The sequence below is a fragment of the Aythya fuligula genome, chromosome 17, assembly GCF_009819795.1.
Source record: "Aythya fuligula isolate bAytFul2 chromosome 17, bAytFul2.pri, whole genome shotgun sequence".
Lineage (NCBI taxonomy): Eukaryota > Metazoa > Chordata > Aves > Anseriformes > Anatidae > Aythya > Aythya fuligula.
The window spans coordinates 3,157,448-3,179,014 of record NC_045575.1 but is presented as its reverse complement, the minus strand read 5'-3'; the positions used below and the strand labels follow the sequence as shown (position 1 = coordinate 3,179,014).

Below are 21,567 nucleotides of genomic sequence, written 5' to 3'. Positions count from 1 at the left end.
TGCCTCCCCCTGCAGCCACGTGGCACGGGGAGGCCGCTCACTGCTGCGGTGCCCTTTGCAGGTCAGCCGGCATCTGTGCGAGCGCTGGAACATCTCACAGATCCTCACCCCCGCAGACCCCGCCGACTGCCCGAGCCTGGACGAGCGCAGCGCCGAGGTGCTGAGATCCTCCATCTGCAGCGTGGTGAGCGAGAAGCCCAGCGAGTGGGACGCCCACCTCGACCCCGTGCTCTTCGATTTCCGCACCTCGGTCAACGCCGCCACCAAGTACACCCCCTTCTTCCTCATGTTCAACAGATACGTCTGCCTGTCCTCCGAGGTAACCTCTCGGCAGAGCGGAGTCGTGCAGGAGGTTTGGTGCTGGTGCGGTGACGGGGTGACGCCCACGTGTCTGTGCCTTGCAGGTGGATTTTGTCAAGGACTCCAAGGAGCAGGGTGTTAGCTCCAGCAAGGCAGACGGCCTCCCGCCATTCACAGCCGCCGTGCAGGAGCAGCAGAATGCTGTGAAAGAAATCGTAAGTCTTGCTGCTGAGCCCCCTGTCTGCCCAGAAATGCCACCCCACAGGAGTCCCTTGCCTGTGGGCTCTCCCCCATGAAGGCCAGCGGCCCCATGGGCTGGATTCAAGGAGCGAGGCCAGCATTCAGTTCCTGGCTGGCTCTAATTTGTGGGGTGACCTTGGGCAAAGTGTTTTGTCTCCATGTCTTGGTTTCCTGCCTCAAAAAATCGCCTCAGTGTCCTTTGGGAAGTGCTTGGAGACCTGTGTGCCAAAAAAAAAAAAAGGTAGGCGAAGTCACACTGAGGTGTCCTGCCCCGTCTGGTGTCCGGGTCGCTGGTACAACCTGCAAACGGGGCAGGAGCAGGAGCTGTGGTTGACAGGAGGTGCTCGGAGCTTCCTGAAGCTCCAGCCTAGATCCCATTCTGCCCTCTACTGATGGCGAACTCTGAGCACAGCCACAAATCGTCATTTCTTACCATGAGTTCTGCGAGTTCGGGGCTGATGAGGTGGAAAGACCTCGTTTGGTCCCTCCCGTGCCTCGAGGTGCCGCCAGCAGTGCTGACGCTGTCGGTACAGCTTTTGCCCGCAGAGTTGCAGCAGGGCTGAGCTGATTTTTTAAGCAGCCTCTCCTCTGCTTTACAGGTGATCGCCAACATGACCACAGCCTACAAGCGGGAGCGCAAGAGCATGAAGAGGAAAAGCCGGGGCCTGCCCTCTCTCGCCTTCAAAGTGGAAGACAACGTGTTTGGGAGCAATGGCGCCTCTCCCCTCAAGAAGCTGAAGAAGGGCCAGTTTGTGTCCTTCCAAATCGAGACAGTCCTGCCGCCTGAGCAGAGCATGGCCGGGGGGAAGAAAACCAGTTAGCTGCTGGGGAGTTTCTGGGGGTCCTGCGGGGCTGGGACCAGCAGAATGAACTGTTCCCGAGGGCTGTGTCCCAGCTGTGTGGGAGCCCAGCGCGCGGACGCACCTGCTCTGTCTTGGGGAGCGAGGAAGGGGAAGGTTCAGACAAGGAGTTCTGCTCCGTCCCTTCCTGGTCTGGGTTTGGACCATCCCTACGGCACAGAGAAGTGGCACCATCCCCGTCTGGGGGCAGCAGGGGGCTCGGTGGTGCCACGAGGCTCCGCCTGCAACACGGGAATCATTGAAATGAGGTCTGGGGAGCGATCTGGGGGCAGAGAGGGGAAGGACCAGAAAGGAGGCGGCGTTCACCAGGTCGCAGTCTGCTTCCTCCAGCTTAAATCTGCCCTTCCCGCTGGCAGCCCGACCCGGGAAGAGCCACGCCAGGTCTGGCTGCATCCCTGTGGCCGTGGGGATGGCTTGAAGCGAGCTGTTTAGTTGTGAGCACTCATTAGCAGAATTAAAATCGACAACGAAACGCGAGATTCTCATTTGTTGATTATCCAGGCGGAGAAAACTGCCTTCTTCCTTCTGTTCTCCCCAGACAGGGGGTGAACTCCAGGAATCTCTCAGATCCCGCACTGCCAGGGTTGCAGACCCTGTTAAAGTCCCGTGCTAGGACCCCTGACCCAGGCCACGCTGGTGTCACTTGTCACCCACCTGGGTGCTGAGCAGGGAAGAGGCCGAGTGCTGGCACGAGCTTATCTGGGCTCAAAAACATTTATAAACCAGATTTCTTGAAAACAGACCCCTCGCAGCACTCCTTGTAGTAGGGGTTAATTACTAGGGGCTAATTTAAAACCCCATCAAGCCGGGTTTGACGTTTCCTTGTATTTGGGGTCAATATAAAACCCCGCCAAGCCCGGTTTAGGGCCCTTTCATCTTTTCCCTCTTATTTCCTACCCAAATAAAATAAATTTTGTGAAATTTTGCAGGGTGCGGGGAGGGGACCCTGACCAAGGCGGTGCAGGGCTGGGGGACACCGGGGGGGTGACACCGGAGGGCGACACCGGTGCCCCCCCCCCCCCCTTTGGTCACCCTCCGTTCCCGGCACACGGTGGCGCCGGCGGGAAAGCGCCGCAGCGAGGGGGCGTGGCTAAGGGGGAGATGGGCGTGGTTTGTTGGGATAAGCCCCGCCCACCCGCGACCTTCTCCCGCAGCGGGCGCGCCGGCGCCGGAGCCGCCGCAGGTAGGGAGCGGGGCTGGGGCGCGCTGCGTGGGTTGGGATTTGGGAGGGTTTTGGGGGGCTCCGCGCCGGTTTTGAGGGGTTTTGCGGAATGGCCGGAGCACGGAGGGGTGGGCGGAGGTGGCGGTTGGTGGGAAAAGGGGGTGCGGCGCGGGGAAAAGCTGCCTGCGTGGGTTGTGCGGGTAGGTGGGTGGGAGGATGCTGGGGTGGGGCAAGACCCCATACACGGGCACCCTTTTGGGCTCTCCGTGGACCCCGCAACGCCCCGGTGCCCACGGATCGCGGGGGGCCTTTGTACGGCCCTTCCTTGCTCCACGGGGCTGCTCCCGGGTGGATCGGTCACGCTGCCTCGTCCTGAAGCGCAGCACCTCTGGGCATGGCTCAGGTGGGCAGGAAGGAAGTCCCGCTTTTTTAATTTTATTTTTTTAACTGCTTTTTATGTCACTTCGGAGCCGGTCCCAAGCATCCCCGCGTGGGGTCGGAGCCCCGCGTGGTAGCAAGGGCGGTGTCCCACCTCGGAGCCTCCCTCTCCCGTGGGATGCGGCTGTGGGTTTCCAGCTGCTTTGTAGTTTTCCCTCGTGATTTTTTAATGAATTTTATGCAGCCTCTGAATTTTATGCAGCACGTTCGGAGGGTTGTCCCAAATGGTTATTTGGGAGGGTGCTGTGGCTCCTGGAGCTGTAATCACAGGATTGTAGGGGTTGGAAGGGGCCTCAAGACACCACTGATAATGCATTTTTTGGAGATAATGCATTTTTTGTTGGTTTTCTAAGAGGAGAAGCTGTTACAAAGCAGAGCTGCTCTCCCTTCTGCTTTGATTCGTTTTCATAGGGTTTTGATCAAGTGCATGATTTCAGCTCCCTCCCAGGGAAAGCAGGGAGGGACCCTCAGATCCCAAATATCTGGGTTCAATAAGCACACGGCTCCATAGCGCAGGGCACGAGGGCTACACAGATGTCCTGGCCCCGTGGGCCTGTGCCCGTGTCCCGGCATCGCCCAGCTGGGACCTCAGGGTGGGCCCAGGGCCATCACAGCAAGCGAGGATGAAGTTTCCTACTGAGATGCAAGGGGAGGTTTCAGGCTTAGGATTTAGGATGGATGGAGAGATGTGGGAGGGGGAATTTGTCTTCATTTGGGCGTTCAATTCCATGAAATTATCTCAGAGCATATACAGAGGGGAAGAGGAGGGCACGAAGGAACAGATAGCGGTGTTTGGGATCAGGATGCAGGGTGGTTGCTGTGGCTTTCCCTACAGGCACTCGCACCCTGCTCCCCTTTCCCCACCACCTCCTGGTGGCGAACACCAACCCCATCCCCTTCTTCTCACCCCACGCAGAGGACACCGTGGCCATGTCCTCCCTGCACTAGAACCGTCCCCCCCACCGCCTCGGTGGCTCCCAACCCGGCCAGGAGGATGCGTGCCTGGAAGGCGGTGGCCAGCACGCTGGTGCTGAGCGGGGTCGATGTGGCGGTCACCACGCTGCTCTACGCCCACGGCCGGGGCGGCCGGGACATCCTGCAGGACCTGCGGCACTTCAACATCTTCAACTCGCTGCTGGACGTCTGGGGGGGCTGCCTCTACCGCAGCTGCGTGCTGCTGGGGGCTTCCATCGGGGTGGCCACCAACACAGCCTACGGCCCCCGGCGCCTCAGGGCCTCGCGGACCTTCATCGCCGTCGTCTGCCTCCTCATGGGCATCTACATGATGGTGAAGCTGCTGCTCTACTCGGAGGTGCGCAGGACCATCAAGGACCCCTGGTTCTGGGGGCTCTTTGCCTGGACCTACGTGGCTTTGGCGGCCACCTTCGGGCTGTGGCAGCTGCTGGCCTGCGTGACGTCCTCCCGCGAGGCGCTGGGGCCCAGCTCCGAGTCCCGCACCGAGGCGGAGGAGAGCTGCGATTCCCCCCGGGACAAGCGGGAGGAGGCGGCGGGTCCCACCATCCACAAGCTGCTGTCATACACCAAGCCGGACGCCTTCTTCCTGGGCATCGCCTCCTTCTTCCTCCTGGTGGCTGCGCTGGGTGAGCAGAGGGGCTGGAGGGGGCCGTCTGCCCCTCGTCGGGAGGGAAGGAGCCACACAGGGGGCTCCTGAGATGGGTGACACCTCCTAAACGGGCTGGGGGAATGGTTAAAAGGGCAAAATGTACAGTGGAGGATAAAATGCAATGGGAAATGGGACGTGTTGCTGAGGGCTGTGCCTCCTGGTACATCTCACGTGAGGTATGAATATCTCCATGGTGGGGATGGGGTTGGCCAAGGGCCTTCGTGGCTGGGAATGCAGGTCCTGTGGTGTGTCTGTAACCTCTCGTCCTATGTTCCCGTGCAGGAGAGACCTTCCTGCCCTACTACACGGGGCTGGCCATCGACGGCATCGTGGTGCAGAAGAGCATGGACCGCTTCTCCACGGCGGTGCTGGTCATGTCGCTGCTCGCCATAGGAAGGTAATCGCGGGGGCTGGCGCCCAGGGATGCGTTTTGGCTTCTCGGTGCTTCACAGTGCTGCGAGGCCGTGGTGGCGGTGGGGAGGCCATCGCATAGCCCTCCTCGTCCATCTACCCATGGTGGGGGAGCAGGAGCAGGCACAGGGGATGGGTCCCCCAGGGAAGGCTGTCCTGGCAGCACCGTGTCCCGTCCTGACGGGTGTCATTGCTGGGGTTAGGACCAGTGCCCCCTTGTGGGGTTGGTAACACCATCACTTCCCGGGGTGGAAACGGTACCGGCACAGCATTGCCCAAGCCCTCGGCGTGGGCGTTGGTGTGTTTGTGTTGCTGAGGAGTGGGTTTCGTGTCCACTGGTCTATAACGTTTCTTATCTGCAATTAGCTCATTTGCCGCAGGTATCCGGGGCGGCGTTTTTACGCTCATATTTGCAAGGCTGAACATCCGCCTCCGCAACTGCCTCTTCAGGTCGCTGGTGTCCCAAGAGATGAGTTTCTTTGATGAGAACCGTACAGGTGGGTTCCCCTTTCCCCTGGGTTTGCTCTAGTCCCTCCATCCCGTCCCAGCGTACGGTATTTTTCCCCTTGGTTTGCCCTCCTGGCAGGTAGCTGGAAGTGGCACCCAAATGCTTGTGTTTAGAAATGGGGATAGAAAGCTATTATTTTATTTTTATTTTTATTTTTATTTTTATTTTTATTTTTATTTTTATTTTTATTTTTATTTTTATTTTTTCAACCTTTTGGGTACCTCCCTGCCATGGAGTCAGGATTGCCCAGCACCTTGAGGATGTCACTCTGCCATCAACCTGACTGACATCCAGCAGCCCTGGGGCTGACACATTCATCTCTGGCCATGTCATCTCCAAAACACCTCTTTTCCCCTTCCTGCACCTCCCTTCAGTTCCCACTGATCAGCTGCCCTCCATCTCTGCTCCAGGCACTGGAAACCTTGGGCGTGTAAAGCTTGCTGTGCTTGCTTGTGGCTTTCCCAGCTTGCCACTCAGTCCCGTCCCCGGCTGTGTCATTCTGGCGTGGTCCCAGTCGGCTGCAACTTTTCCCACACTTAATTTCTTCCTGGCGATATTTTTAGTTTTGAGGTTACCGCTCTATTTAGCAATCGTTGCAAGCTGCCCTGGTAGCTGAGGACACTGGAGATGTTACTGGAAGTGGGATCCAGTAACCCTGGACTAGCAGTTGCTCAGTACGGGGATTCGGCCCTGGCTGCACTCGAAGACAGGCCAAGTACTTAGAAATTCAGGGTGGTGTTTGCTGGCTCTTAATGTTCATCTCCACTGCAGGAGCTTTGTCCTTAGTTGTCACACCCACATCCTCCAGGTCACTTGGGCCTCCTCCAGGCTGCAGGACACACAGCTAAACCCAAAGCTGCCTCGTGCTCTGCGGGGCGTGCTGTGCCAGGAGTGCTTCTGGTCCTGCGAGGACAGCAGGGAAAGGTGCCAGCAGCCCCTGGCAGGCTCGTGGAGGGCTCCTGGCATCATTCAGAAATGAGCTGGGGGCTGGGGTGACAGCTCCAGAGGGGTGTTCAGCCCAGTGAACACCCACGTGGCAGCCTGTGTGCCCACAGGGTGCCCTCCAGGGTATAGTGCAGAGGCAGTCCCCTTAGTTCTGCAGATGTCCTGAGTGACACGAGGATGTAGTTTGTGCTTTTGGATGCATTTCATGTCCCGTGTGCATCCAGCAGCCTGAGCTCCTCTGCTTTGCTTCTCATCCACTGTTGTGGATCCCCGTCCATGCTGTTCAGCAAACCCCCAGTCAGGGCCTGGGCTGGGTGAGGACCTCCATCTGCCAGGACTGCTGTGTGTGGTCCCATCATGGGACATGGGACACAGCCAGGCATTGACCTGCTGTGGTGATATGTCCCCTCTCTCCCTTCCCCAACCCCTCGGTCCTGCAGGGGACGTCATCTCCCGCCTGACGTCAGACACGACCATCGTGAGCGACCTGGTCTCCCAGAACATCAACATCTTCCTGCGCAACGTCGTGAAGGCCACGGGGGTGATCTTCTTCATGTTCAGCCTCTCGTGGAAGCTCTCGCTCGTAACCTTCATGGGCTTCCCCATCATCATGCTGGTGTCCGACGTCTACGGCAAGTACTACAAGGTAGGCAGGAGGGGCTGGTGTGGCTGTCGTGTGCCACAGCGCTGGGCTGGCCCCCTTGGGAAGCTGTTGTGGGGACTGTGGGTGGCCTTGGAGCTGCAGGGATTGATATTGGGGTGTTTTGCTGGCTGCAGTGGGGGCAGAAGGACAGTGTTACAGCTATGTGGGCAGATTAGCATAGGCCTGGCTGTTATCTTCGTGCTCAGGAGCTGACAGGAGAGGTAGCTTGCCCACAAGATGTCCCATATGTGCCTGCTCGTTCATCTGCTGAATGTCCTCTCCTCTCCTCTCCCTTTGGAGTGACTCGGGTGGAGGGTTAAACCTAGCCCCAAGCTCCATTTCTATGCCAAAGGCCTGTCCCCCGTGGTTAATGCTACAGCCTGTGGCCCACACAAGTCTTACACCACGTGCCCCACTGTCCTGAGGTGGGGGATGCATCCCAGTGCTCAGCCTTGGCTCAGTCCATAGCCTTGGAATATGCCACCGTGCTGTCTCCTGAGCCTGAGAAAGGGCAGCTGGATGTGTGTTGAGCTCCCTGTGCTTCTGCTCCTTGCAGAAACTCTCCAAGGACGTGCAGAATGCCCTGGCCAAGGCCAACAACACCGCCGAAGAGACCATCTCTGCCATGAAGACCGTCCGCAGCTTTGCAAACGAGGAGACAGAGGCCAACGTGTACTGGCAGAAGCTGCAGCAGGTGTACAAACTGAACAAGCGCGAGGCCCTGGCTTACACCTACTACGTGTGGTCCAGCGGGGTAGGTGTCCAGCACTAGGGACGGGTAGGGGACATCACTTCAGGTGACAAACTACGCGTGGTGTGAGGTCCGTGCTGCTCCACGCTCTCAGAGAGCTCTGTGGGATGAGCCCAGCCTTGGTGTCTGCTGCCAGTAAACCACCATCTCTTGATATTTTTTATTATTTTTTTTGAACTCATCGAAAATACGTTCCGTTCCCCCTTAGGGCAGCATTGCATCACGCCACTGAGCAGTCTGCTTTCTCCTGTAAATAAAAATATCACTGATAACTGCTCAAGGTCGTGGAAAACCCCGTGTTTTCGGGTTGCTGCATTGCATGCCTGTGCCAGCTCATCTCCGGCTGCTCCAGCCAGGAAGCAGCCGCTGCGTTGGTTGAGCCTCTGCTCAGAAACAGGGATCTTCTGTGTGGGGGCAGTGGTGAGGGGAGGCTGCTGATTTTTTTTGTTTTGTTGTGTTTTATTTTTATTTGCAAGGTGTTTTTTTCACTGCTTGGGACCAGATGGTCCAGGGCTTCTGCACCAGCAGCTAAGGCAGTGCAAAGCCCTCGTGTCGGGCTGCCCTTACCCACACGACTTCAGGGATGCTGTTGAAAGGTTTTTTGAGGTATGACGCCCTCGTGCAGCTGTGGGAGGCTTACGGGTTCCCAAAGCTGGAAGCAAAATCGGAGCATTTCTAGCATTGTTCCTACACAACCAGGTGAAGCCAGCAGCAAGAACTGGGTCAGAACAGATCCCGCTGAATCAAAGGAGTCCAAAACCATCAAAACTGCTCCTGTGGGGCTCACATAAAAAGAAGCTGACGGATTTAGCACAGCCCTCGCGGAGCCTTTCTCAGAGGAAACTGAGGATCTTAAGGTCAGATCTTGGTGGAGAGAAAAGGAACTTTTCCCCAGTAGCAGCCTGCGTGGCAAACGTTGCACAGAGCGCTGGGCATTGCGTGGAAAGAAGCAGGCTGACTAAAGGCACAGGGCTGTTATCTGTCACGTCAGGGCTGAGCTGTCTCCGCGGAGTAGGTGGCACCCCCACACACTGATCTCAAGCGAGAGCTGAGGTTGTGCTGCAGGGATTTTGTGCATTAGCTCTTGGCTTGGTTTGGTGCTCTAAATTAAAATGTGTCACAGTCATGTAACAGAGTTTATTTTAGTGGCGAGGTGACTGCATGTGTTGGGTAATTCGAGCATGGATCATTATCCTTGAGGATATTAGCTCAAGAGACATCGATGAGGCACTGTGATTTCAGATAAATTCTCCTTCCTTGGCTGTTGCCCCTCTGGACTCCTGTTTTGCTGAAAGATCCCAGCCCAAGTACCTGAGTTGTTTTTCCCTTCTCATATCCATCCTCGCTGCTGTCAGCCATGCGCTGTCAAGGATGCTTGGTTTGGGGCTCAAAGAATAAATGTCAGCTCCTGAGCTGTGGGCTGTTGTGTGGGTAACTACAGCAACACCAAAACATCGGTCGTCCTTGCTGATTTGGGGCTGTTTGCTTGCTTTCAGCTGACCCTCCTGGTGGTCCAGGTCAGCATCCTTTACTACGGCGGGCACCTCGTGATCTCTGGGCAAATGACAAGCGGAAACCTGATATCCTTCATCATTTATGAGTTCGTCTTGGGAGACTGCATGGAGGTGAGCCTGATCCCTCTGGGACACCCCGTATCAAGGTGATGTTCGTCTTCCAGATGTTCCCAGTCTCTGCAGTTGCAGGATTAGACCCGGTGTTGCCCACCCTGCCACACGGGCAGCTTCCCCCACCTGTGTGCCCTCTGCTCCCTGCTCCCATCCCACTGTGGCCCCACAAACACAGCCACTGCTAACGCCTGGACACCTGAAAGCACCCAGAGCAGCTCAGCACCAATAAGGCAATCAGCACCAAAAGGTTTGGGCTGGCCCCGCTGAACAGGAGAATCCTGGCTGTCTCCCAAGCACGTTTCGTGGTATGAAGGATGCCGAGATTGTGCGTCTGCCTGTTAAATTTCAGGGTTCATTAAGAGCTTAATTACATTACTTTATTTTTTTTTAACTTCCCTGGAACAGGCTGCAAGCTGCTGTGTTGGCAGCGTGTTAGTGAGCTGGGATTGTGGGCGGGACAGTGGAGCCCACCCAGGGCTGCCTCCCCCTCGCCAAGGTGTCATTTTGGCTAATTGAGGCAGAAATTAGCAAGTCCAGGTTTCCTCGCAGCCAAGTTTGGTTTCAGCGGTGCTTCAGTGACAGAGCAGAGCCGGAGACAGCTCGCCCAGCTGTCACCATCTGTGCTGATAACTGCAGGCTCTGGTGGTGTTTCCAGGCTGTGGTTTTGGTGTGCATTTCGTATGGTTTGGGTTTTTGTTTTTTTTCTTCCTCCGATGGGAGGGGCAGTTGCAGTACAGGCTGTTCGGCACTTCTGGGTTTAACAGAGAAGGGCCAGCGTGATGGGGCGTTATTCCAGAGAGGAATAAACCTTGGGTGAGGGTAAGAGCTTTCTTTCTCTGTCTGCTTCTAGTTAACGTCAGGTGATGGATTTGGAAACACTTTGACCACTCTCCTCACGAGTGGCTGTGATTGCTGTTTCCATCACTTGAGAGGGTTTCTTCGTTGCCTCTTCCCTTCCAGTCCGTGGGCTCCGTCTACAGCGGCCTGATGCAGGGGGTGGGAGCTGCTGAGAAGGTGTTCGAGTTCATCGACCGCAAGCCAACGATGGTGAACGATGGGTCTCTGGCCCCGGACCACGTGGATGGGAAGGTGGAGTTCAGAAACGTGACATTCTCCTACCGCACTCGCTCTGCCACGCAGGTCCTCCAGGTGAGCCCCACCAGTGCAGAGAACTCCCCATCAGGAGGATATTCCTATCACGATATTCCTCTGTCACGACAGTAATTGATCCCCAGCCCACAGGGAAGGTCAGCTGCCCTTCTGGAGATGCATAAAGGCAGGCTCAGTGGGATGCTGGCAAACAGATCATAATGAACAGTGGGTGTCCAGAGCTGCCTTTCCTTACAGGGAAGGAGTTTTATTAATAAAACCCTTGTTCCCAGCTCAGACGTTGAACATGTCAGCGTGGTACAGGGCTTTGTGCCAAGTTGTCTCAGGCTGCTTCCATGTGAGAGAGGGGCTGGGGTCACAGGGCAGGGCGAGACAGCAAAGCCGTGCAGTTCTTGGAGGTCCTGCCACGCAAGCAGGCAAATTCAAAGCGAGCTTGCAGGCTTCTTGCTTCCTTGGAGGAAGGGAGCTGGGAGGAGAAGCAAACAGCTAGTCTTTTGTAGGCGAGATGTCTGAAGCAGCTCGCCATCAAGGTGGGGACCACAGTTTGGCTAAATCCCCTGCACAGTGCCCAAAGCACTGCCCCAGGACCTTGGTGAAGGCCAGCACCTGACCACACTCTCCCATCCGTGTTGCAGAACGTGTCCTTCACCCTGCACCCCGGCAAAGTGACGGCGCTGGTGGGCCCCTCGGGCAGCGGGAAGAGCTCCTGTGTCAACATCCTGGAGAACTTTTACCCTCTGCAAGACGGGCAGGTGCTGCTCGACGGGCGTCCCATTAACATGTACGATCACAAGTACCTGCACTCAGTGGTACGAGCGACTGCTACGTGTCTTCTAGCTAGCGCCTGCCGTGGTCGGAGGGGATGGATGGCAGTGGTGCATGTGGCTGTGGATTTGAGCTGGCAGCCTCCGAAATGTCTGGAAAGCTGGAGGTGGCCCAGGAAACAAATTTAGATTGTGGGGGCAGAAGGGAAAGGGGCAGTGATCGGTTCGTGGGGAGGGGGAAGTCTTCCAAAACCAGGACAAGCAACATGTTGTGTTTTTGTATTTTTTGGCCAACCCATTAGAAATACGGTTTTCACTGTTTGATTAATTACAGTCTAAACTGAGTTTGGAAAAAGTGTTTTACAGTCCTCCAGCATGTTCCACCTTAAGATCTCAAAGTAATTCTCAGATGAGATTTTGGGATTTAAACTGCTCAGGATGCCAGCAGCAGCAGGAGCAGTGGAGGGGCTGGGTGCTTTCCCCAGGAGAGAGGGGTTTGGGCCCCTTGTCTCTTGTCTGCACGTCAGCACAGATCAGTCTCCATCTCCTCTGCAAGTAACTGCTCGCTTTGTTTGCCCCCAGAGTGAATGGCCTCGCAAGTCAGCAGGAAAACCTGAAAACAATTGATCAGAAGCAGGCTGGAAAGCCAAAGTCAGTGTGACTAATTTACATTCCCTGCCTGTACTGAGTGAAAACTAAAAGACAAGCAAGTCTTTCAGCTTAGCAGGCCTGGTGTGGTGTTAGGAGCATGGGGAGAAGTCAATTAAAATATGACCGTATCCTGCTGGCTCTCTTCACGTCCCGTTCTGAGCAATAATTTGGAGGGTTCAATTTATTTCAATATAGGCTGTTTAACAAAGGCGGAATTTGAGAGTGAGCAGCGATGGCTGTACAGTGGGGCAGGGAGACCGTTGCTAAGCAATTAAGGAATTGCATCAGCTATGTCCAGAACTTCCTAATTTTGGATTATAAGACGCAGGGGGGATTATTCACAGGGCCCATTTGTGACAACTAGCCTTGAACGGGAAATCAGCAAGATTTTGGGAGGTCTGTCCGGTCTGCCTTGTCCCAGCAACTGGTTTCCCATACTGGGAAGAGCAGACAGTGCTGGGAATTATGGGCTTGGAGCAAAACCACAGCAGGGTGCTGGACAGGGGGTGCCCATCTGAGGTGCCAACATACCAGCACTGCCTGCGTTTTCTTTCCTATGCAGCAGCCTCCCAGCACCCTGTCAGTACCAGCGTCGCTGGAAGCTCACATTGAGGAATTTCTGTCTCTCAGTTTAATGGTGGGGCTCTGCCCACTCAAGTCCTTACCTGGCAGGAACAAATGCTGCTGATCTGAGATGTCAGACGTCGTGTCTCCAGCTCCTTACTGCCTGCTCTTCCCTTTCTTTCTGCAGATCTCCTTGGTGAGCCAAGAGCCGGTGCTGTTTGCTCGCTCCATTGCTGATAATATTTCCTACGGCTTAGCTTCGGCCTCCTTCGAGTCGGTTGTTCAGGCTGCCCAGAAGGCTAACGCCCATGCCTTCATCACGGAGCTACAGGACGGCTACCACACAGGTACTGACATCCCTCCCTTTGCCCTGACCCTGAGTTGTACCTAGGGGACCATGAGAAGGCAGAGAGGGAAGCTGGGACCTGGATAATCTCCCAGGCTTGGGGACTTCCTCCTTTGGTTGTTTCCATGAGCATCAGTCCCTCACACCCTGGGACTTGGAGAACTTGCTGCCGGAGGGAAGGACTGTAGCCTTGCAGGTGTTTAATACATTTAAATTAATCTGCCAAGTGAGCAGGAGCCGTAGCATTTATCTGGTCTTTGCTTCAAAGCGTGCCACCATCCTGGTGCTGTTGGCTGGGCGCTGAACTTGGTGGCAGCTCTTGATTTTTATTTTGCCCCCTTTTTCTCTCTTGATCCAACAGAGGCAGGCGAAAAAGGAGCTCAGCTGTCGGGTGGCCAGAAGCAGAGAGTGGCTATTGCCAGGGCCTTGATCCGAACGCCCCCCATCCTCATCCTGGACGAAGCCACGAGCGCGCTGGATGCAGAGAGCGAACACGCGGTGAGTGGGTGACCGGGTGTCGGGGCCTGCCAAGCCCTCTCAGGTCAGGATCCCTGCCAGCTGCTGAAGTGTGCGAAGTGTTAGCTGGCATACAGCAACACCGTGCAGCTTTTTGGGCCAAGACGCACGGAAAGACTCTAAAAATGGTTCTGCAGTAGGCAGGGTAGGACTACCCAAGCTGAAATCCCAGCTGAGGCACCGAACCAGCCATACTTGCAGGAAAGGCCCTGAGCTCTGTGAGATGTGCCGTGGTTTTCCTCACTGGGATGTGACAACCAAATGGCTCTACCAGCAGCAGAGCACTGTCCTCAGCATCATGCGTGGTATCTGATGCCGGCCTGGGGCTGGTTTTGGATAGCTGGGGGTGTCAATTTGATGTGTGCCCGGTGACCATCTGCCAGCCTTCAGATCTTAGCGCCTTTGTCTGTCTCTTGGCTGGAAAGCTGCTCTCTTGGTTTGCCTTGTTAGCTTCCCAGGAAACAGCCCCACCTTTCTAAGCAGCTGCATTTCCCAGGTATCAGCTTCCCGCAGTCTGTGCCAACACTGCGTGGCCTTTATTTGCATCCAGCTCTAACAAGAGCCCAGCATGCAAGAGCAGACCTGTCATTTAACCACCCTAGCCCTTTCCTGGCAGTGGATGGGTGCATACCGCATCCGTGAGCTGGCTGGACTGAGAGGATTTGTGGCTAGGCATTGAGAGCCAGGATGGACATGCCGGTGCTGGTAGTGCTACAGGGAGTCCTGCTCCCATGTCCTCTGCGTAGCCAGAGGAGAGCAAACCTCCTGCCCAGAGATTTCTTAACACAGAGCCACAAAGCTGCTCTTCTCCCCTCCCAAAGCGGTGGCAGCGATGCTCATGCACTAACAGCTTTTCCTCCCGTGCAGATTCAGCAGGCAATTTACGGCGATTTGCAGAACCACACCGTGCTCGTCATAGCTCACAGGCTGAGCACTGTGGAGAAGGCACACAACATCATTGTGCTGGACAAGGGCCGCGTGGTGCAGCAGGGCTCGCACAAGGAGCTGATGGAAGAAGGAGGGCTTTATTCCAAGCTGGTGCAGAGACAGATCCTGGGGCTCGAGGCGGGCGGCACGGGCGGCCACCAACCCGAAGCCCGGGGAGATTCAGCGAAGGCACCCAGCGGGCTGGAGGAAGAGTTCAGGATAGACCATTCCCTCCCGGCCACGGCGCAGGACGATTATAACAACACAGCTCACAAGTGAGAGCGGCGAGGGCCGGCGCTGGAGACGCTTGCTGGGATGCCGAGGCAGGAGGCAGCTTGCCGACGGGCCGGCACGCCGCACAACGCCACCCGTTCGCCCGTCCCGCGTGCGCCACGCAGCCGTGCACACAAAACCACACACTTCTAGAGCTTCCTGCAGTACAGCCCGGCGGGGCAGATGCCTGCTGGTTAAACAGGGAAACCGACTGGGGAGTTGGGTCTTTAGCCATTCTCAGCATTTCTACTGGGTTTCTTTTCTTACTACCAGTAATTCCTCTCGACTGGGACTTTTCTCCCATTGATATGCATGTGTAACTGCTATTAACTGTACTGGATGTTAAATGCATGCATGGAGGGGAAGGTTGAAAACCCCTCCAGGAATTTCAGGGGGTGGCTTTCTTGGCTGGGTAGAAAAGCAGCGACTGTAAAACAAGGTCCTGCTCCTGCTGTCAATCTATGGGGTCAGTCCAAAGTCTGCTGAAGTCTGTAGGGAGCTCCCTTCAGCTTCGGGGAAAATGGGATCCCTTCCATGGGGCTGAATGCTGGGAGAGTTTTGCACTGAGTGCCTGCAGGCTCAGGCTCACAACCATTGCTGCTGAGCTTGTTTCACGTAGTAATCATCCTTCCTGGAATGAGCCAGGGGACCAGGAGGCAGGTGTTGCTTTCAGATTTACTCTTGGTGCTTGGTGGGTGTTTGGTTTTCTTTTTAAGGACGAAGAGTTTTACCATAATTGGGTTAGGGATTTTTTTAATTATTATTATATTTCTGTGTGCACTGTACAATGTCTGTCTGGCTCCAGTGTCCACTGAAATTCAGTCTGTTACTTCAGTATTTTTTTAAACTCACAAACCCGGTGCTGGTTTGAAAAAAAACACTACTAAAGACAGGCATAAAATACTAAAAGACAGCACTTTATAGAACCCACCAAAGCTTTGTTCAGCTTCAGGCAATGCAAGTGATTTCACTGCATGGGAAATCCGTACAGTCACTTTCCTGGAAGTCAGACTTCCGCTGCCTGAACTGTGAAATGTGTTTCTTTGAGTACTATTTATTAACTTTTAGTAAGAGGGAAAGAAAGACATATATTGCTCCTAGTCCTTTCGTGTGATAGCTCTGGCTTAGTAGTGTTAATGCTGCCATAGATTGGTGAAGAAACCTATGCAGCCAGGCAGATGCTATTGAAAAATAGCATTGGATTTTGTGGGAAAGATTGACTCAGACTGTGCATAGTTAAGAAATGATCTCAAGCACTTTAGCTCTCATGTTTTTCAGTATTTGAATGCTGCTGTGTTTTACTTTTTGGCAGTTTTGCAGTTTCGTTGTTCGCACTGTTTTGATTTCGTTCAGTGATGTTTTACAAACTCTTTAGTGTCCTTGAGGAGGGATGCTCAAACAAAAATAAAATACTACCTCTGCCACTCAACATTGAGCCAGTCTAGTGGGGGATGTTTTGTTGTTTTGTTTTTTTTTTTGCATTCAGAACATCTGGGTTTTTCAAGGTAATGTTCATCTGAGATGATGGATGGATACAGCTGCTTACCACACATGTTCTGGTTCCCTCATGGGGAATAACAAGAAGTACCTATGGAGAATGAGGTATGTAACAGCCTTCAGCATCTGATAATGACCGTGAACCATCACACTAGGTATAACTTGTTTAAGAACTTGTTTCCATCTCGGATCCCATCTGGCAATCAGTCCCACACAAAAGGACAGGCAGTCTGACTGTTGTCAAAGCACAGGGCTTTGTGGCTGGAGTCTTTTCAGCTGCTTGCTTTTGTGATAGGATAAAAATCCGTGCCTTGGAAGGAAGAGAGCTCTCTTTGTCTTATCTTCCTCCACTCGTGAAACCTCTATCATGCTGCAAAAGCTCACTGAAATCATTTCTCCGCACCATTTCAGTAAGTGGCCAGTATGTTCCTGCCTGATGCTAATATTCACTGTGGGTATAAAGAGGGGGTTCCACCCAGTGCTGGAGGGCAAGCAATTCTGTGTTCTTATCAGCGACTGAGCAGATTTCTAGGGTTATAGAAATGGAATTGATTGCTGCTTAATTGAAAAACTGGAAGAAAAAAAAATAAAGTCATGTAACCTGGGAATTAGGGAAGCCAACACCCTGAGAAGTGCTGTTAGGACAATGCTCACTATTACATGAGATGGCAGAAAAGAAAATTAGATCCTGATGTGTGTGGCCTCCCAGGCAGTGCTGCAATAAGAAGAATCTGAGGATACACATGGATTAGTTTTATTGCAAAGGCTACAGTGAATTTGGGGAAGGGAGCCCTGCCTTCCAAGCATGTTGTGATGATAATCCCAGCATTGTACTCCCAGTTTGGGTCCGAAAAGCTTCAATTGAAATACGAATTGAAATGGGCAGATTGTCTCTGTGGTGGCACCAGGCCAAGCTGATAACAGAGCCTGACTTTGTTCACTGCCACTGGTGCTGAATTCTCTCTTGCATCCAGATAACTCGAGGCTCCTTTTCCACTGAGCTTTACATCTTGGGGCTTGAACAAGTCCTTTTATTGTGCTGCTGGCATGTGACGAGTGGATCTGCTGGAAGGCTAAAGCTGCAAGGGTTTTCTTAGGGCCTGGAAGTGTGGTGGGAGCTCCACACACCACCAGGGCTCCAGCAATACTAACGTAATACAGGCATTTCTGCTGGCCCTGTTCCCAAACCTGTACAAACCCTGTAACTGTAACGAAAATCTTGCTTTACAAAATCATTCTGGCAATGACTTCTTTTTACGATGGGACTCCCCTACCTTACGGGGTCACTGCATTCAGCTGTAGTTCCATGTACGCAGAAGTTGCTTGCTGAGCATTTTTCAATCTGTTTTCATGAGAAGTATCATGTCTGGTCCAGCTGAAAGCATTCTTTTCAGACCTCTTGCTCTCTTTCGTGCACGGACTGGATCTCCCAAGGGAGCCGAAGAAGAAACTTTGGGTGGGAACCAAGTGCCTGAACTCATAAAGAATTCCTTGAAAGCTAAATTAGAGCATGAGCACAAACAAACACTGTGCTAAGTCTCCATAGGAGCACTATCTCCTCTTCAGGGTTTGCTTGTAATGTAAAAATTGGTGTCAGAAATGCTTGTTGGTCAAGCAAGGGCCAGGAGTGAGGCTATATTAACTTGGTGTAGCAATGGCAATTATTTCAGTGCTGTATCTGGAGCTGCCCTTGTCCTTGGGCCTCACAGCCTGTGTGCAGTCTCCGAATTTCAGGCTGTTCTGGAAAAAAGGCCGCCATTCCCTCTGAGACCCTGACACGTAATATTTTGTGGCTGCATGTTTACCCGGAGCTGATGTTTACATGGAAACACAAAGAAGATCTGTTCAGGCACTTCTGGATGACAGCAAGGCGGATAAGTTTATTCTCCTAGAAGGGGAGAGTCTTTTTTTCCACAGGGAACTCAGATGTGTTTCTCCGAAACCTGAACTTGTGGAGCACAGCCTAAAGGCTGTCATGGCAGAGTTGGAAGCCAATGGTCATTCAAAAGCACAGGTGCTGACAAAGGTTGACTGTATGCTCTCTAATAGGTTGTTTTCCTCACAGTTAATAAGCTCAAACCATGCCCTGTAATGAGTATAACCACAGCTTTATTTAATTTAAACATTGGAGAACCCTCTCCAAGACAAAGTTTAAGAGCAGATCCTACATTCTTAGCGATTCCCAAACAACATGTATTTACCCCCATACGTTTGCACAGAGAAGGTAAATGTGAATGCGGTGTAATGGAAAAAACATAGCTGTGTTTATTCCTACAGCTTGTCTCCCAGCACCCCAAACTCTGCCTCAATATGTAATTGTGTGTGTTTCAGTGGCTGGGCTTTCTAGGCCTTCAGCAGAGCTGGAAATACCACAAGCAAATAAATACCCAGAGTGCTTCCAGTTCAGGTTTGGAGCTGCACCTTAGCGTGGGGAGGAGAAATAGCGTCTGCCTTGTTTCCTCCAGCGTCACTGGGAGCTTAGGGCAAAGAATGTGTATGCAGGTGTATAAACCTGCTCATTTCACGCCTCTGGCTCACTAAATGAAAGCAATACTAACAGCAGAACTGCTGTTTCTCCGCCAGGAGGCTGGATATAAAGTTCATTTCACGTGTGAAGGAATCTAAACTGTGAAATCTGGACAGAAGCGTGGACTTCGATGAGGAAATGAAATTGCAAAGAAGCCTAAAAACTTATCTACCTATTGAGCAACCAGACTAAAACGGGTTAATAACCTCCGAAGATTAGACTTGCAAATTCAGTCTCTACGTAACCAACCAGTTTGTCCAGGAAAAGAAAAGAAGTTGTGAAGGTGACTTGCAAAATACGTCTAAATCTAATAAATATGCATGGACGCAGTGCTGTTGACTGTAAAGGGATATGAGGTGACAGAAGGAAATCCAGGCTCAGGTTTAAAAAATTAAAAATAAAAAACAACAACTAACATTTAATTTCAACTGGGCTGGATGCCAGTTCTCCCCATGACTGTGGCTTGACTTCTTATTCACCACGACACAGCTTCTACTGTAGTCCTCCCAGAGTTTTTGTTCTACTTCTCCTTTAATAAGAAATCCTGGCTTCTGTACTTTGCCTGCTTACATTTTTAACATTCATGAGTACTGTCACCTTTCAAAAGGATTTTAGCAAAGGTAAAGAAGAACCAGGGCTTGGCAGCTGATAAATCTCTAACTGCAGCATTGCAATATTTGATAATCCCTGTAGCCTAAAATCCTAGTTTATCTGCTATTCTTCACGTTCTGTCGAAGTGATGTGCTGTCACAAAACCTTAATCTTTCGTGAAGACTGCTGAATGGAAAGGCACCTTCCAACCTATCCAAGTAGAATATGTAATTATACAAAAGCAGCTGACCCCTATTTTGTCTCTCAACCTCAGTTGTTTTTCTGGCCAAACTCGAATTCTCAATCACATGCAGATTCTGTTCAGAGTACTAAAAAGCAGACCAGATGTTTAATATTGACACTCCTCCCCAACACCTCAGAATGCAAATTTATCTACATGGGGAGAAAAAGTATTTTCAATATATGTTGTACTTGAGCACAAATGAGTTTTGTTTTCCCTGTGCATTTTCTGAGGACTTCATTGTTTTTCATTATATGGCTTCTAACTAATTAAATATTGTTTACCATTGGCAAATTCAAATAATCCATTCCTTGATGTCTACAGCAGTACAATTCCAAGAACAACCCTATGCAAAATAAACAAGAACAAATTATATAATTACATAGAAGATCCCCTGAGAAGGTCACTGTAATATAGAATCACCTTTCCCATCAGCATATTGACAATACAGTGATGATAATACTGTAGTGCCCTTCACCTGAGATATTCACCCACAGTACCTCCACAAGCATTATTCACTGTTAACTATTCCTCTCCACTCTCTGCATGGGTCTGAGTGGTTATTTTGATTTTTTCCTTTTAAGCAAAAGGCCCTGTGGTTGAGGGAAGCTGAGAACTCCACTCAGGATCACACGAAGAGGCAGTGGTGAAACTAGATTTACAACATGAAGCTGAGTCAGACTCTTCTAAACCACGCTCCCCCCATACCAATTATCTTGCTATGCTATGAAGTTAGAATCACTAATGTTCTTTAGAAGAAGGGGCTTCTTTTAATCCCTCAGCCAATTCCTCTGTTTATATGTGTGTGTCGGCACATACGTGTACATGCTTGCATGCATGTAGAGATTTAAAGACTGGTTCAACACCAGGCTACAACTCTTTTTGATGGGTGTATGCAAATATGGCATGCGATAGCGTGTTGACATGGCAGCTATCTGCTGGTTTTAAATAACAAGGTCAGGCTGTAGTGGCCCTGAAAAGCCATGTCACAGCCAAGGGGTACAGCTGCTTACTCATCTTAGCTCCGAGCAGAGCACCCCCACAAGGAGGAGTTTGGCACATAGCTCAGCGATACGCAGGCATGTTGACGTGGAAGAGCAGACACATGCCCATATCGCTAATCACGTTCTCCCCACCCTAAGCAAGCTCAGCTGCCGGATGCTTTGACCTCTCTTACCTGCCTCTAGCACTCAGCTCACAGAAGCCCTGCACTGAACAGCCAGAAGGCCAGGAAGCCTTCTGCTGGCAGTGTGTTACTGTCAGGCTTTGCGACCTGTGAGGTGACAGAGAGGGTTTTTGGGGGAGATGGAGAGCTGAGTTTAGTTGTAGGACAAAAAGAAACAATCACAATGGTGCTGTCTTTGTTCAGGTCTGCCAGGAAGTACTGGGTCACTTCCTGAACGTGACTAATGTCATTATGTTTGAGTAGGATTACATCAGAAATTGATTCAGTTCACCGCATTGATTTTTTTGTTTTCTTTCTTCAGAATGATCAAAAAAGCCAAATACAAAGGGTAAAGACCCCATGGCCATTTCCTACCCTGTTCCTTTGGCTCACATGCTTATCCTGGCTCTCCCTCCAGTTACACACTGGGAAATGGGCGCACCCATGCCCACAATCAGCTACGAAAGCAGGCCAGAAGGTGGTGTGTGCCTAGAGATGCATACAGCCCAGGCTATGTTAACACGATTAATTATTTCCAGGCATAATTGTATGTATCATCTATGCTCCAGCATCAGCAGTGATTGGGGAGCTACTGCTCCAAAGTGTTATCACAAAGTACATAGCAAAATGTCCATGATGTAGATATATTTGCAAGTGTACTTAACGGATATAAATCAGAAACAAACCAAATTGAGCCATGATGTTTTAATTGATGCTTCTTAATGTAAAACTTGCAGGTTTTATTTCAAAATTGTTCAAATTCACTATAAAATACATTGTGAAAGAAAGATCATTTCTTGACCTTTATGCTTGATGAAGAAAGTGCCTATGATGGACAAAAGGAATAGCACTGAAGCTTAGCAAGATGCGATTTTTAGCTATTTT

General features: G+C 52.1%; 1 protein-coding gene across 1 annotated transcript; it reads left to right on the top strand.

Moving 5' to 3' along the window:
* Positions 1-2,530: 2,530 nt before the first annotated feature.
* Positions 2,531-16,090, top strand: ABCB9 (ATP binding cassette subfamily B member 9). Its single transcript, XM_032199157.1, has 12 exons — positions 2,531-2,583; positions 3,917-4,601; positions 4,907-5,021; positions 5,402-5,532; positions 6,929-7,134; positions 7,688-7,885; positions 9,379-9,507; positions 10,471-10,659; positions 11,256-11,429; positions 12,787-12,946; positions 13,307-13,443; positions 14,329-16,090. The coding sequence occupies exons 2-12, from the start codon at positions 3,995-3,997 to the stop codon at positions 14,665-14,667; spliced, it is 2,385 nt and encodes a 794-aa protein (XP_032055048.1). The 5' UTR covers positions 2,531-2,583; positions 3,917-3,994; the 3' UTR covers positions 14,668-16,090.
* The last annotated feature ends 5,477 nt before the right edge of the window (positions 16,091-21,567 follow it).